Genomic DNA, 16,567 nt, shown 5'->3' with positions numbered 1-16,567 from the left:
GACTACTGGACTGCGTCATCTACAATCGCAACTTGATCTGAATTGTGAGCCCTGCTGTCTGCAGTGTAGATTGAAGGCAGTAGTTAGCACAGACATCAAGGAATGCTTTTTGTCACTTCCTCTTGAGAAAATCCAACAACATAGAATACAGTTCACTCTGCAATAAATAAATCAAAACTGAATTCGATCTGTGAGCTCTGCTGTCCGCAGTGTAGACTGCCATTCAGTGTTCATTTGAACTTGCAAGATGAATTTGGTCATTGTACTAAAGCTATAATTGATATCATAAAAGTTCTTGAAGCAAGGATACTAAAAGGATATTATGTAGGTTTTAGAGACGTTGTCGTTAGTTACCTACTGGACTCTGTAATTAATGAATCAAGACTAAATTTTAATTGTGAGCCCTGCTGACCGCAGTGTAGGCAGGAGGCAGCCGTCAGCAAGGGCCCACAGCCACGTGGCATTGACTTGAGCTGCACAGAGTTAGTGGCACCTGAAGCACTGAGCGAGTGTGCAGCCAGCAATGATGCAAGATCCAGACGGGCCACACTGGGAGCAATGTTCTAAGGCCGTAGTCAGCAAAGACATTGAGGAATGCTTTTCGTTACTTGCTCTTGTCAAAATCCGAGGACATAGAGTACATTTCACTCTGCAATTAATAAATCAAAACTGCATTCGAACTGTGAGCTCTGCTGTCCGCAGTGTAGACTGCCATTCAGTGTTCGTTTGGACTTGCAAGATGAATTTGGTCATTGTAGTAAAGCTATAACTGATATAAAACAAGTTCTTGAAGCAAGGATACTAAAAGGATATTATGTAGGTTTTAGGAACGTTATACTTATTTGCCTACTGAACCGAATTAATGAATCAAGACTCAATTTTAATTGTGAGCCCTGATGACCGCTGTGTAGGCAGGAGGCTGCGGTCAGCAAGGGCCCACAGTCATGTGGCATTGAGTTGAGCTGCACAGTTAGTGGCACCTGAAGCAACCAGCGTGAGCGGAGCTTGCAATGATGCGTGGTCCGGGCGGGCAGCACCGTTAGAAATGTCTTATGTCTAATTAATTCTGCCTTAATAAGGCTACGTGGCAATGACTTGTGGTGCACTGAGTTAGTGGCACCTGAAGCAACCAATGTGTGCGCTGCATGCAATGATACGTGGACCGGGCGGGTTGAAGTGGGAGCAATGTCTCTTGCCTACTGGACTGCGTCATCTGCAATCGAGATTCCATCTGAACTGTGGGCCCTGCTGTCCGCAGTGTACATCGAAGGTAGTAGTCTGTACAGGCATAACTCTGTGGTGTTGTGCCTCTGGGTTTGCATGGGACTGTGTCAAGGAGGCCGGCGGTCACGTTGTCGTCCTCATGGCAGGGTGAGGGCCGACGCGCTGGCAGACACGTTGGTCATCCCAGAAGTGAACCACACCCATAGCCCGGCCTATTGATTCACACTCCTACACTGGAGTGGCGAACTTTGGACCAGCCCACTCCTCTTTTGCTTCCACTTACAGGGGGGGATGACACAGCTACATGATCGAGATCTTCCCCACTGCCTGAGGTAACATGGTTGCGTTCACTGTCCACAACACTAGCGCACATGGAGAGATCTGTGCTCGGCATAGTGATGTCTGTCCTGCACATCACCTCTACGCTACGGCATTGTGTGCATTATTATTGATGGGTGACTTGCGTTCTTCACACATACTTCGTTCCCACATCTCCCAACATTCAGCTATTGTGCGGCTGAGGGGCCATGTAGTTTTGGGAAGGTCTGCTGTCATGTTCTGCGCTGCCTCGGTGGTAGTAAGGGGGTGTGTTCTGGGGGAAGGTCCTGGAGGTGATGGGTGTTTTAGCTTTCTTGGGTGTCGGAGTTGCATGATCAGAAGCTCTATGATGTGTTGGTCTTTAGACGTGGCTCTGGGCTGGGTTCCCTTTCATACTGTAGGTAGTCATCCTGCTTTACACCAGTAAAAGGCAAAGGTTAAATTTTTAATGCTAACACAGCTTTTCGCCTGGTTTTGGATCGCAGATTTGACAGGTCGTTGAAAATATCGGAAAGTGGTATTTTCATGTTATTTTTCCACGGGATTGCCTATTCTGCATATCATTAGCATTAGTTGGCGCTCTCATTTGTGGCGATTTTTTTTTTGCGGAAGCTATCAATGGAAAACTGGCGATATCAGCAGTTTTCACCAAGTTGGGAATGGAGTGATAATTTAAAATCACTGAAAAAACTATAGGTTTAATTAACATTATAATTAGATATTGGCATTTAAAAAAAACATTGAAAATTCACAGAAAAAAACATAGGTTTCAGGGACGTTATACTTAGAATTTAGCATTTAAAAAACCTTAGAAATTCACTGAAAAAACCATAGGTTTCAGGGACGTTATAGTTATTTGGACATTTCACTCGTACAAACTCAGAGAAATTCTAACGTTATAGTTAGTAGAGCTAACTATCACTCGTGCCCCCACTCGCAATGCACTGCTGATGACGTCACATATTACAGGGAGGTGGCGATGCCTGGGGCTTCTGGGAGCCGAGCGGGCCCCCCTTATTTTTATTGTTTGTAACTTTTCTTTGCGCCTAAGAGGGGACCCCATGAGCCCCTTTTGTCATGCCCCTGGGATTTCTCCCACCCAGGGGCTTGAAAAAAAAAGGCACGTCCGTCTTTTTAAAAAAAAAAAAAAGATTTTTGTTGCCATGGATCCACTCGAGATACCATGGCAAAATTTAAAAAAATGCTTATTTAACCCGGTGGGCTATCTGACGGACCTCTTCCACCATATCTGGATAGTCAGGGTATACCTACCCTGACCCCTTTTTTAATTTTTTACTTGGGCTTGGCTTCAAGCCGAGTCCCAAGATGGCTGCCAACACTTCCTGGTTGAAGTGATGGCAGCCGATCAAATTTTAGTAGGATCCGCGAGTCCACTGCAAGGACTGCATCCCAAGATATCTACATTTTTGGAAGTTAGATATCTCACAAACGACTTCACGTATTTACAACAAATCATTAAACGCCTGCTTTCTGGACCAACATATAGCTTTCCACCAAATTTGGTGTAATTTTGTTTAGCGGTTCGGACTGTAGTCGTGTTAAAAAAAATTAAAAAATCCCCTTAGACTTAACATGGGGAAAAAGCGTATCTTGGCTACCACTCAACTCATCACCCAGAACCGAAAAGGGCACTTTTTGTTAAACTTTCGTGGAGATTCTTCAAGTGGCTCCAAAGTTATTGGCAAAACAAAAACTCTTTTCCTATGGAAACGTTTTTCCTAACTGTAACTACCTACTGGGGACTGCCAGTAGGTAATATATATATATATAGTTGCAAATAGAGTGAGTATGGTTGTTAGGTCTCAGTTTATTTTGAAAATGTTTTCGCTTTGCTAATAACTGAAAAATCTATGACTTTAACTCCCTTAGATTTTTTGCTTTCTAACACAGTAAGAACTCTGAATAACATTACAAAATGACAGGCATGAACGTGGAGCTTTGCTCAGAGGTGTGTCGTTGCTTGTTTTGATGGAAATCCATTCAGTTGTTTTTGATTAAATGTAAATTATGTCAGGCGGGCTTCAAGGGGTTAAGAGTTCAAAATAACTAGACAGTTGAAAATGTGTTTTTTGCTTTGCCTGTAAATTTAGGTCCATTTGACAAAATTGCACAAAATATGACAGACACGTAATGTTTTTCTTACTCTGATAATTTTTTAATTTGTAAGGATCCTTGCATTTGACAAACAGTTGAGGGGGGGGGGGGGCAAAAAATGTGATAATGTGATTTTAAGTCTGGCATCCTTTTACAAAGTCACTAGAAAATTGGTATACATTTGTCACGTTCATTCTTCTTTGGGTAAGGTAAATGCCTTGTAGAGCCATCAAGGATACATCACATTTTGAAAAAATAAAAACAGGTGGGTATGTCAAAAATCTTTTCGTGTGCTAATAACTTTGTTTCTGCTATTTCACCAAGCTGTAGGAAATTTGGCAGGCTGTTAGCAGGTTAAGCCCGATGCAAGATTTCAAGGTTTCACAAGGATCAAAAAAGCTAAAAGTGGGGGGTGAGTGGTGGTAAAAAAATCATAGATCTAGCATGTAATTGATATTTTGAGTTTCATTGAAATCTATCAATTGGACACACTTAAATGAGGTTCAAAAGGTGTACATTTGCTGATAACTTTGACGTTGTTTAATCTGTATGAAAATTTGAAGGCTCTTAGCAAGCAACCTTCAACCCTGCCCTGCTGGGGAAGGGTGTTGGATGCCCCTAGATGACACAATATGTATACAAAAGAGTGATGGATGGAATGCTTGAATTAATCTCAGCCACTGGTAAACACTCAGGCCTCATACCAATCCATTGTTATTCTGCACACCATGCCACCTCATTGTGCCACTGAAACAAAGCTGAACCTGGCTGATGAGCCCATAACTATGGCACTACACTTGTACACCACAAAGGCTCTGCATGAGCACACTCACAAAGAGTTTGACACTAGTCTATTTTAATCACTAAAGTTTGTGGTGTAAATGTAAATGTACAGGAATTTATATAGCGCAAATCACCGAACGGTTTCTAAGCGCTTGCTTAGGGAACCCGTCCTGGTATTCCCCTGTGAGATAACCCCGGCAGGGTATCCGCAAGGTGAAAGCCAGGCATCCCGCTGTGAGGGGCCGTTGTGGAGATTAAGCAAGCTGTTGCCCAGAGTCGCAGAGTGTGAACCCGTCAATCGAGTAGACACCGGAGCGAGAATTGTCGAGTCCATGGACATTTTAGGGCTCAAGACCCCGCCGAGCCGGGAATTGAACCCTGGTCCCGGGCTGACCTCTGCTTTCAGGTCTGCCTCCTCTAACCAGTGAGCCACACTTCTCCACGTGCAAGTAGTGCTCTGTGTTAAACAAGGTACCAACTGAGTACACCTGATGGGAGTTGCAGAGGTGTGTTTGAAAGTAGGAAGTGGCTTAGAGCCAATCCCTTTTGCAAACAATCGTCACAATCCATAATGTCAATAACCTGTAAGGTCCAGTCAAAGATTTCAGTAATTTAAACTTAAGCTCATCTCCTGGTAGCTATGGCACAAAGCAGGCTTGCTTAGAGTAAAGAAAATGTATAAAGCATCTAGAAGTACCAAGACAGTTAAAAAACACCACACCTTAAAAATAGAATAGAATTTAATGAAGAAGGAGACACCAAAATGACACAGGTCCAATTAGGAGAACCAGAGATATGAATTTGAGGGGTTTTAATGAAAACCTAGGTTTTGATGTACGAAGCACTGGTTGCAAAATACTGGTCGCAATTTGTGACCAGTATTTTTGCTACCAGCCCAGTATTTTTGAACCGACCTATGAACTAATAGGTTGGTTCACAAAATACTTATTCCTACTGGGTTGCAAATCAATGTTCCTCATGAATATCAATGAAGTAGGTTGCAATTTGCGACAACCTAGTAATCACAGCCTTCACTGGAATGGTAGCTTGCTGGGGTCAGTAAACCACCATGTTTGGGATGCTTTTAAGTCTCTATTATCCCAATGCAGCCTGTTTTCCTTCAGAGAAAATGGGATGCTTGCTCTTAAATGTATTTTTTCCACTATTCCCAAAGGGGAAGGGCTTTCTCGGGGACCCCTACCCATTTGCAAAAGGCTAAGCACTACATGTTTATAGTCAGTAAAGTACTAATATCTAACGACTGGATTTTGGTTGCAGAACATTAATACATACCTTTCAGATTTGGTGTTTGGAAGGGATGCCCTAAATGCGCACATTCGAAATACCTAATCTGTATTCGCAAACACAAATTGCAATTTAGTAAGGTTTTACCAAAGTGCTATTTATGGTTTCTACATACCCAAAAACATTTTTACAATTGCAAAGGGCCCGATTCTGCAAATCTGGCTGTTTGGGGCCATAAAAAGCTATCGTGCATCTGCCCCTTAATCTCTGAAATGGAAGTTGAATCTTCCAGCTAGGAAAGGTTGCAGGCTGTATCTGAGGATGCCCTTGTGAAGTCAGGTAGCAGTTTGACAAGGTCCCACTGAAGCTCTTGCTTTTGGCAGTGGGAAACTTCAAATTTCATGCCCAAGGAATTCCTCATACTGTTGCCAGGTCAAGAATTGTACTTTAGAACTTAGTCTTTCTTTTGGAGCTTATATCCTCCAGAGGGACACAATTGCAGGGATTAGTTTCATAAGGCCTGATACTTCCTCACTGATGACCAGCTGAAATGGATTTGCTGCTGCAGTGAAGCTCCAAATGGGTGAAACTTGTTTCTTCAGGCCAGAAAATGTGCGCTTTGAGAGGATTTGCTTCGTGGTTGGTCCCAGTCCCCTGGAGGCCTGGAAGTTCAACAATTTTTTAAGTCTCAGCTTTGCAGAGATGCTACAAGAAGTACAGTTATACACATCCAAGGGTCTGAGGACCACAGGAAAAGGCATTTGGGGGGGGGAAGGGGTCAAGCCTTACTTCAGTAGAGGCCACCAACTTGTCGTGTACCTGTAGCCACAAAGGAGGTCAGGCAGTGGACCCTTGGAATCCACTTTTTTATCCTGGGTACAAGTGGGACAAGGTCCATTCCTTCAGGTCCCCTCGCAGTCCCAAACAGCAGGTCCATTCCTCTTTCTTTTCTTCCATAGTCCAGGAAGTGTTCTGAGGAGGGTACCTTAACTGCTACATTTATGGTTGGTAGTAAGTAGTGGGTAGAGCAGACTCATGGCTCCTCCCTAACCAATGGGCTAAAAGTTCTCAGCGGCAACCCTACAAATTGTTTCAACAGTTTCTGTTTACCCCTTCAAACAATTTCACAGTATTCCTTAATCCTAAAATTCAAGATTGAGAAACCGTTCCTCCCTTTTGCAGAGACTGTGCCCATCCAGAGGGGAATCCAGGGTAATATTCAGTCCTCTCCTCTGCGCTCACTCAAAAGTGGTTCTGGGTGTAGCTTCCCACTCACTGTGTTTAGTGTCTTCCTTACAAGAGGAACAAAAGTTGACCTTCTCCAGGCCTTAACTTATATTTACTTGTGAAAAAGCAGGCTCTTTTAAATTTTAAATAAGTTCCTGGGTCCACCCAACTGGACGTCGAGCCATGTAAAGAAGATCTCTGCCCCAAATCCAGGTCATTGTTCCTGCTGTAGGAGCAGTTTTTACAACTCATTAAGTCCACGTACTGGCTGTGGTAGCTGCTGGACAGCTAATGCAAATTAACCTTCAGAAGCTTCAGGCATGAAAAAGGTAACTTTCCAAGTCACTTTTTCTAGATATTTATGATAAATCTGATTTTACCTTTAGATTAGTTGTTTAATAAATATTAAAAATAGAAGTTAAATCATTTTTCTAGCTCATCCAAAACTCAAAATAGCAGAATCAGTATTTTAATCTATACTCACAGCTTTCTGATGGGTCATCCAGAGCCTTCTACAGTGAAAGTAGCATTTGGGCCCTAGTCACTCCAGGGACAAGGTAGCATTACAGTTTTCCATGTCTCCCTTTTAAGGACCATACACCATACCTTGTGAGCTACCAGGCCTTCTTAGGGGTGACTTATTAATATTTAAAAAAGAGGTTTTCCTAGTCAAAAAAGGTCATTTTGACAGGTTGGGCTACAGGTTCAAACTGCAGCATTCTAGTCACTATAGCAGGCTTGAAGTCATGTTTTCCTTGTCATACTTGTGGATGGCACAGTAAGTGCTGCAGTTTACAGGTTACATTTAACTTTCCATGCCATGTGTGTATTTCTGTACCATATACTATGGCCTCATAGGAAATGTAAATCTGTTCATCAAGAGCTAGCAAATGTAACCACATTTTAGGTGTCAGAGCCATGTACAAGAGCCTGATGAGAAGTGTTCCAGTGAACAGATTAAAACAGCATCTGCATCAGTCAAAAAATAATGGGTGTTGTAGCGTCCTCACCAGCCAGAGTACATACAAATGATAATACCACACATGAAGTTTAGTTTTACGCGTTTTTTTTGCTCAGCATATGACCAATAAATGAACATTCTACATCATGAATTCTATCACCCATGCACTTAAGTCACTGCTCTACGTAGGTACAGGTAAGGTCCCTTTGGGTGGCTTATTGTATTCTTAACCAACACTATTTCCGGCTCTCACACACAAACTGAGAATTACCATCACCCGCTTTGTTTGTTCACCATTCAGACGATTGGACCATATAAAACATGGAATAATACAAATCACATTAATTAAAAATAAATGCATATATTTATTAATCTTTAAAAAGGATTCTAAGTTTCAGTAGCGAACGCAATCCATATACAATAAAACACAATAGAATTCAAATCACAAAAAATAAATCAAATAGCACATCATAAAACAGAGCGAGTATAGACGAATTAGACAGGTGAACTGTGTCTTCAAGGCATACACATCCGTCATATCACAAAATGTGAGGCAAGGTGTTCAGTAATTTGCTGATTGGTACTTTAAACCGTGCCTTTCATTGGCAGATTGCATATTTGTATCGGGGCGTCGACTCATTTTGATGGTTATGCTTATATTTCCGTCTTTTTCAAGACAAAATTGATATACTCTCTAAGATATATTTAAAAAAATTGAAAGGGTCTCCTTTTAATTGGAAGAGGAAGGCACTTTACATGTTGAATACAGCAAATAGTGCCAACTGTCTGGTGAAAGTTATATAAAAACCCAGAACATTCACAGTCGTATTCGTTTTTCCACTTTTCGTCTTGGGAGGATGCTGTTAAGCTAACTCCTCAGGAGTTTTTATATAACTTTCACCAGACAGTTGGCACTATTCGCTATATTCGCGTCTATCCGCTTAGGTCTTCAGTTTGAATTTGTGAAACAGATCAGTATTGTAAAGTTTATCAATGTCAATAGATCTCTTAGTGGTGCATTATGGCAGTTTGGTTCCTATGTCTCTCTCAAACATCAAGGTGGTAGGGCTTTCACCAGTGGTAGAATTGGGAGTTGACCTGTATGCACGAAGCATATACTAAAGAACTGAATTGAGTTCAAGCTTTTCCAGCGCAGCACGCTGAACGTTCTTCTTGAGGGTGCTCATAAATATCGCTACCACACCATTCACCTGTGGTCAAAGAGGTGTGCATTTCTGATGCTTGACATTTAGATCAGTAAGAAAACCTTTAAATTCTCTACATTTGAAAGACGGGCCATTGTCAGATTTAAAAATTGAAGGAACACCCCATGAAGCAAAATAAACTTTCTAATTTCTCAATGACTGTCATGAGTAGTTGACAACTGATCTTCAACAAGGGTAAAATGAGACTATTCACCAACAATTACTAGTAGATGATGTCCATTGTCAAAGGGTCTGAAGAAACAACTGTAATCTTCTCCCACATATGCTTTGGAAGATCAGACATGTTTATGGATGTTGGGGGTTGTTTTTAAGGACAAGCAGTTGCACAAATAACATGCCTTTAACTCTTTATCAACCCTATCATCAAAACGAGAGAAACACACTCGGTCCCATAGAGTTCATTTAGTAGCACAAATTCCACGATGTCCCTCATAGGACAGTTCAATAACTTGTTGTCTCATACTCTAGAGTATGACTATTCTGGGGTAACTTAAAGTTCTTCCAGCACATTTTTTTATTTCTTGTATTCAAGGTCATCATGAAGAGGTCTAGTATGTTTTCATCATGAATGATGTGTTAAAATGTCTGAGTATTAGCACTGTCAGTGCTCGTGGCAGCAATGATTTGTTGCACCGATATGGCAACAGGTGTACTGGATTTTACAATGAAGTTAATATAAGCATTAGCCGCTTTAGAAGTAGTGCCATAACACTGAATTGGCACACGTGGGAAGTAGTCAGCAGGGTTTTGACCTTTTCCTGGACGATACAAAATGGTACAGTCATGCTACTGTAATCGCAACCCTCACCTACAATTCCCGAAAATTGTGAGCAATGCTTGGCGGTATCTGATCACTGTGAAATGCTTTCCATATAGGAACACATGAACATATTCACACTCCCACACCACAGCAAGGCTTTGCTTTTTCAGGTTGTGAATAGGCACATTCCATCGATGACAAACTGGGTCTGGCATAAACCACAATGTGCCTTGGGGCATTGGGATGTCCAGAGTGCTTTGCAAGGGCGGCACCTAACTCTGGCCAACTCCCTTGGGGTGATCGATGCACATTATTCTATTCACTTGCCCTCGTAACCTCTGAGATACGGTTGTGGCTGAAGGTGGAGTGACACACACACACCCTTTTTAAAACATGCGAACACAGGCCCTGTTCTCTTACCGCACCACTGCATAGATCACACCCCCTTTGCATTTTGAGTTATTGAGAATATTGGGGACAGACTGATTTTATAAATCATGGACACAATCCCCGTGCCTGACCTCAAGATGGCCGCTCCATGACCTTGCTCCTGCTCACCCTTCTGGACTTTTACTCTGGGAACTTTCCTGTGACCATGGAGACTTAGCTATTTGACCGATGCCCGGTGGAGCTACCTGATAGCTAAAGAGGAAATGGGCTGTGGACTCCTCCTTGGCCGTCACCTACCCAACCGGACTTTGGGCAGAGTTCCTTAGTCTCTCTGTCTTACCCCCCTCCCACCTCTTCACTCCTCCCCCTTCTACCTCTATGCTCCTTTCTTCTTGTCTTCTTTAATGTTTTTCCATGGAGACTTAGCTGTTTGGCTGATGCCCGGTGGAGCTACCAGATAGCTATTGAGGAGATGGGCTATAAACTTCCCCCTCGGCCCTTACCTGCCCAGCCGGACCTTGGGCAGACTTTCCCTTTGTCTCTCTGATGTATCTCCCCCCTACTCCTGTTCCCTACCCCCTTACCTTTCTTCACTCCATGAAACTCGTCCTCTATGCTACATAAATGTTTACTGCTATATTATGTAACTTGCAACGGATGTGATTTTGCAACTTTGTGGATCCTTATGTAAAGCACTCTGATACCGTCGAGTCTAGCCAGCACTATATAAAACTCATTAAATAAAATTAAATCAATAAAGCCACTGGGTTTGCATCAACAACAACCTCCTTTTGTAATATCAGATCAAAGTATGCTATGTCAGTCGCATTTTCAATTCCATGCTTGATTTTCTTGAAGCTTTGCTCAAATTCACTTGACCATCGAATTTTGGACATTTCTTTTTGTTAAATCTCAATGAGGGCCTTACAATGGAAAAGTCACATATATACCTTGATAAGTAACTGGCCTTACCAAGGATGGATCGCAGCATTGTTACATCTTGTGGGGGAGAAATGGATGTTAAGGCTTCTATTTTATTTGGAAATATATGATCAGAGAACTTGAGTTTGGTTCTATGAAACTCACACTTTGCCACATTTAAAGTGAGACCTGCATCAGCAAGTATATGACACACTTATGTAAGAGCTTTATCATGTTCCTTTCGTGTGGCACCAAAAACTACTGTGTCATCACTGTAATTGAATTTTTTTTAAGTAAACAAGGGGGACCCACTTAATGGCTTTGGACCATGGGTAATGGCTATTTAAAAGAACAAAGGTCCTAAGCTCAAAACAATTTCTGGAAAAATGAATAACATATGGACCACAATCGGAAACCATGTACAGTTCTTCTAATACCCAGTTTAATTCCAGGCATATATTAAGTCCTGATGATGATCCTTTTATCATAGAGCATAGGATCGAAACGCCGTCGACACTGTTATGTAGACATACATTGTTATTTATTGTGAATTACTGGTGTATGTTCTACTATAGGGAATACTGCCAATTTTAATTCTAAAGCAGTACCACTTTTTTGCTCAACTCTTCTTTTGCCTGATGTAAAATATTCTTTCCTCTGCACCCTTTTCACAAACTTTTTCTTTATTCTGATGAGTTCGGTACAGGCTTGTGCCTTACTTCAAACAATATTATGTTTGTTATGTGATTGAAAGATTCAAATTGACTTCGTGTCAAACATTCCTAAAATAAACTCTATGCCTGGCTGGGTATTAGAAGAACTGTACATGGTTTCCGATTGTGGTCCATATGTTATTCATTTTTCCAGAAATTGTTTTGAGCTTAGGACCTTTGTTCTTTTAAATGATCACTGTAATTGAAAGCATTTGTGACAGACTGTATTATTTGATGAATGACATCCTGATTAATTGCTGCAGCTGATGACACTCCAAAACTTAGCCTTTTATATGTAAATAAGCCCACATGAGTCGAAAAAGTAGAAATGTACCTGCAATTTTCTTCAAGTTCGAGCTGGTGATAGCCTTTGTTCAAATCAAAGCAGGAAAGACTTCAACTCCATTCAGCTGTGTAATTTGGCAGCAATGTGCAGACCTTGATGTCGTTCTCTTTAGATCGCTTTGTTTCTCGATGCATATCAACGCAGATGTGCACAGCTCCTCCACTAACTTTTTCAGCACTACCACTATGGGTGATATCGATGGTTTCAGACTAGTGGATCGCTCAATGAGGTTGTGCTTTAATAGTGTTGTAAGTTATTTTTAATTGCCTCTTGTAAATTAAATGCAATTCAACAATGTCATTGAGCAACAGTATGGATGTCTTCATTTATGTATGTTCAAGATGCACTTTCATGGTTGTAAGTCTTCCTAGTCCACGAAACAAGAATGTAAACTAAATCACTATGTCATGATAGACATTGACATTGTAGTTTACAGAAATCAGAGTAAACATGCACTCAAAGTGCCTGGCAAGACATGAATTGGTGCTTGTAATTTCGTCTTTGTGCTTCACAGTTACTATGAATGAACCATTACTTTGCAGTGGCATCGAAGCATCACACATATACACTTTGGTTTTCGACTGGGTTGAACAGTGCACTGGAGACTGTTCATTGCACTTTTCTGCTGGCATGTTTATTGGGGCGTCACTCTCTATGATAAGAGGCATGAAGCACCCATTCACCTTCAGTTTGATCTTTGGACAGTTTCCAAATTAATTTCGCACTTTCACTTGTCGACCTAGCTACGATCGGCATTCTTCCTTGCAAGAAGTTAATCCTATATGTGCATATCGTCCAATAGTCAACATTGACATTGCACACCCATTTTCCTCACTGTTGCTCGACAATGGTGGTGACAAACTTTTAGATGAGGAATTTGATGACAATGAATGACATTCAGTTTCTCCTTGCCTGAGCTGATGTTGCCACTTGGCCTCATGGGCGTGGTTGGAACGTCTCTGTAACTTTCTGGGATGCTTTTTGTTTTCTCGACATGACGCACGTGATCTTTCCTCCATTTTGTTTTCTTAACATGACACACTTGATCTTTCCCTCGCTTTGCAAACAGTTGCAAAATGGTTCTTTTTCCCACAGCCTTTGCATATCTGTTCAATGGTGGAACATTTACGTTCATGTGGAATGGAAGATTCACATTGAAAGCACAGCTTCTTTTTCTTTGGAGACATTATGTTCTAGCCTTCTACCTTGTTTTGCCAGCTTTATGAGTTTCCTGACTGAAAATATACCTTCCATAGTAGAAATTCGGCATTGGATTTAACTTGGTGTTTAACACCTCTTTGAATTGGTGGTACGTACCTTTATCACCTTGTGGTATTTTCTCAATCACTTCTTTTACTTCTTCAGTAGCTAAATTCTTTAGATATTAAATGAACCTTTTGTCATGGGTTTCTTCTAGCGCATCAGTGTAATCAATGTAGGTTACCATCCAGACATTCCACCTGTCACCAATATTTGGCTTTTTGGTAGTATTGAAGGGAGGCAGTGGTTTTAGGAATGCTGCAGCACCATAACCTGTGGAACTTTCTGCTGTCAGGAGTGGCTCTTGCTCCGGCAGCGTCTACTGCCCTCACCTACATCATGCACTTGGTTGTCGTGCACGCTCTCTGGTTGTGAGGGCCTGTCTTTTTCTTTGGATGTGAGTAGCAGCTTGGTTTATTTCAAGGGCTTTTTACCCTTCTCACCTTTTTGCATTGTTCCTGGTTTCTACTGCCTATAGCTTTTCTTTGCGTCAGAAATGTTTTTGCTTTTATCGCTTTCTTGCACTCGACTGTCACTGCCTATAGCGCATCTCTGCCCCTGGTTGTCACTGTCTCTAGTGTTGTCATACTGTATGAATGACTTCTCTGTGTTAGGCCATGGTGCATTATCTCTTGTCTTGATTTTAGCAGAAAATTTCTAGCCAACGACAATCAAACTTTCTGTAAGACCATCTCTTTTTTAACTGCCTTGCATTGGCTGGATTTGTGCTTTGACTCCACATACACCAACCACCGATTTTCACTTTGGCTGAAGAACACATGACCCATGTGAGCAGTTTGCTGGACCACAGCAAACTTTCCGGGAGAGCATTCTTGGTTCTTCGGGTCACAGGGTTTACACAATCCCTTATCTTGTCGGCAGTTGTAGCGTCCTCCCCAGCCTGGGTACAGACAAATGATCACCCCACACACAGAACTTGGCAATACACGTCTTTATTCCTCAGCGTGTAACTGTTAACTGAACGTTCTATATCATGAATTCTATCACCCACACACTTATGTCACTCTTCTACGGAGTCCATGAAGAACCAAAAAGGTTCTGGTCCTCTCTAACTTACAAGACCCTACAAGTGTGATTGCACTAAAAGGGCACTTTCCCACAATTTTTTGATTTCTACTTTTAAATGATGTATTGTGTCTTAAGTATGTATTTTTCTGGGACCGTATTTTCGAAATTGTAGGTGCTCTACATGATGAACAGAACATATATTCTTAACCACAAGTACCTGACAATTTTCAGCATGGCAAATCTAACATGTGCATGGGGGGTATCTGTTGTAAAACAAACAATTTGTAGACCGAACAGGCCTTCAGTTTGAAAAAAGAAAGACATGTACACATGTCTTCAAGTCAAGCAGTCCTGCTTTACTCCGAATCAAGATTACAGAAGTGATTGATTCAGACAAGACCACTTTGAGGACATGCATTTCTTGAACTGGTACCTAAAATGAAATAGTGGATTCTATATCTGCATGTTAACAGCTAAACTCTATTACTGAGGCCTGACACTGGTATTCCTGTCATGTTCAGCTATTCAGGAAAGCCTACAATTCCGCATACCACTCCATAGTGCCTTATCCTTATATCTTCTAAACGTTTGGCAATAGCAAGATAAACCTAAAAAGAGCTGGGATGAGCGCTTGTGTTGGGTGTATGAAGACTATATATGTAGTTCTACTGCATGCCCCCATAAAACAATTAGAGAACACTTTTATATTTAAGCCACAAATATCTGTAAATTCGGTACAATAGTGTGGAAGATAAACTGAAAATGTAGTCTCTAATCTAAAAATAGTTGTAATACACGAGTAAATGATCGTAGAACAGAACTGGGCGTACCTTGCTGCCCGGCTGAGTAAACGCTGCATGTTGACTTGTAAGGCTGGGTTTTGATAGATTGTAGCCTGGCAGGCTGCATTTACCCATGGAGGCGACCGGAGCAGCAGCAAAGGTCCACGTAGAACAAACGCGTCTTAGTCATAAACTTATCTTTTTGCATGACAAAGAATACTCATTCTTACACAAAAGGAGAAGAAAGTGCACGTGACGGATCCGATCGTTTATGGGATACTGCTGACCTGTCCACGGCAGAGGCATGCTTGTAAGTATGCGTGGTGTATTGTTAAGTGTTGCAATGCAAATATTCAGTATTGGACTTCATGCAAGCTGCAGTAGATGACGTTCTATTTGTACAGTGCGAATGTTATTTTATTAAAGGAATAGATCACTTTAGTTGAATAATAAGTACTGTCTAAGCTGTACACCACTCGGTTATAAGAAGTATATCTTAGAGTAATATTACCCAATCATTATTTTATCTTTGTTTCTTAACTCTCAACACAAGCAGAATAAAGAAAAGTTAAAGAAGATATCTTATACACGTTTTCGTATCTATTTGCTTGTCTGAATATTTTAAAATCGAAGGGCCCTATTCTCAAACATTGAGTGTGACCTACTCTTGTGGTACTACTTGCTTACTCTTCAATTTCAAGGGTTAGCTAAGAGTGGAGTACTCTTGGATTACTCCTGGGATTCAGGAGTTCTGCAAGAGGAGGTCACAGGAAAATCTTTGTATATCGAGCCATAAACCATTAAGGTTAATGATTCGGACAGTCTCATAATGAAGAAGGGTGTTACAATATTTATTTTAGACTCCTAAATCCTGAACATTCAAGGAAAGCAAATGTATGGTTTGCAGTCACTTAGGCTTGCAGTATGCCTCAGTGTAGTCATCATCGCAAGAGAGTTGATATAGGAAAATGATTTTTATTTCAAGCTCATGTGTGTAATATTTATATGCATTTACCAGTGTTTATGATTTTTTACACTACATAAGTAGATCGATGCCCTAGTTACAGTATAAAAAAAAGTAACCACTGAAACCTCATGTTCTAGAGTTTTTTTTACTTAACAGAAAGACAATTTCCGCTTAAAAAACAGCCTACTCCCTACATCAGTGGCGGCTCCTCTGCTAAGGATGAGTCTGCACCCCACTGCACCTAGAGCAGTGTTAAAAAAAAAAAAGAAGATATTTCTGTTATCATTTTATAATTTTTTC

The 16,567-nt window shown here is 41.2% G+C and overlaps 1 protein-coding gene across 2 annotated transcripts in view; it reads left to right on the top strand.

The window, feature by feature from the left end:
* The window catches only part of MYO5C (myosin VC), a 971,652-nt gene that overhangs the window by 92,070 nt on the left and 863,015 nt on the right, over positions 1-16,567 (top strand). The window contains exon 1 of one of the 2 annotated variants that reach the window (XM_086958306.1): positions 15,424-15,610. The exons of the other annotated variant lie outside the window; for it this stretch is intronic. Within the exon in view, the coding sequence (XP_086814432.1) occupies positions 15,605-15,610 (6 nt within the window). The 5' untranslated portion in view covers positions 15,424-15,604. Of the gene's footprint in view, positions 1-15,423; positions 15,611-16,567 lie in introns of those variants that run through there. 2 annotated transcript variants of the gene reach the window in all.

This window comes from Lissotriton vulgaris, chromosome 2_1, assembly GCF_964263255.1.
Source record: "Lissotriton vulgaris chromosome 2_1, aLisVul1.2, whole genome shotgun sequence".
NCBI classification, from domain to species: domain Eukaryota; kingdom Metazoa; phylum Chordata; class Amphibia; order Caudata; family Salamandridae; genus Lissotriton; species Lissotriton vulgaris.
This window is presented reverse-complemented; position numbering and strand designations above follow the sequence as displayed.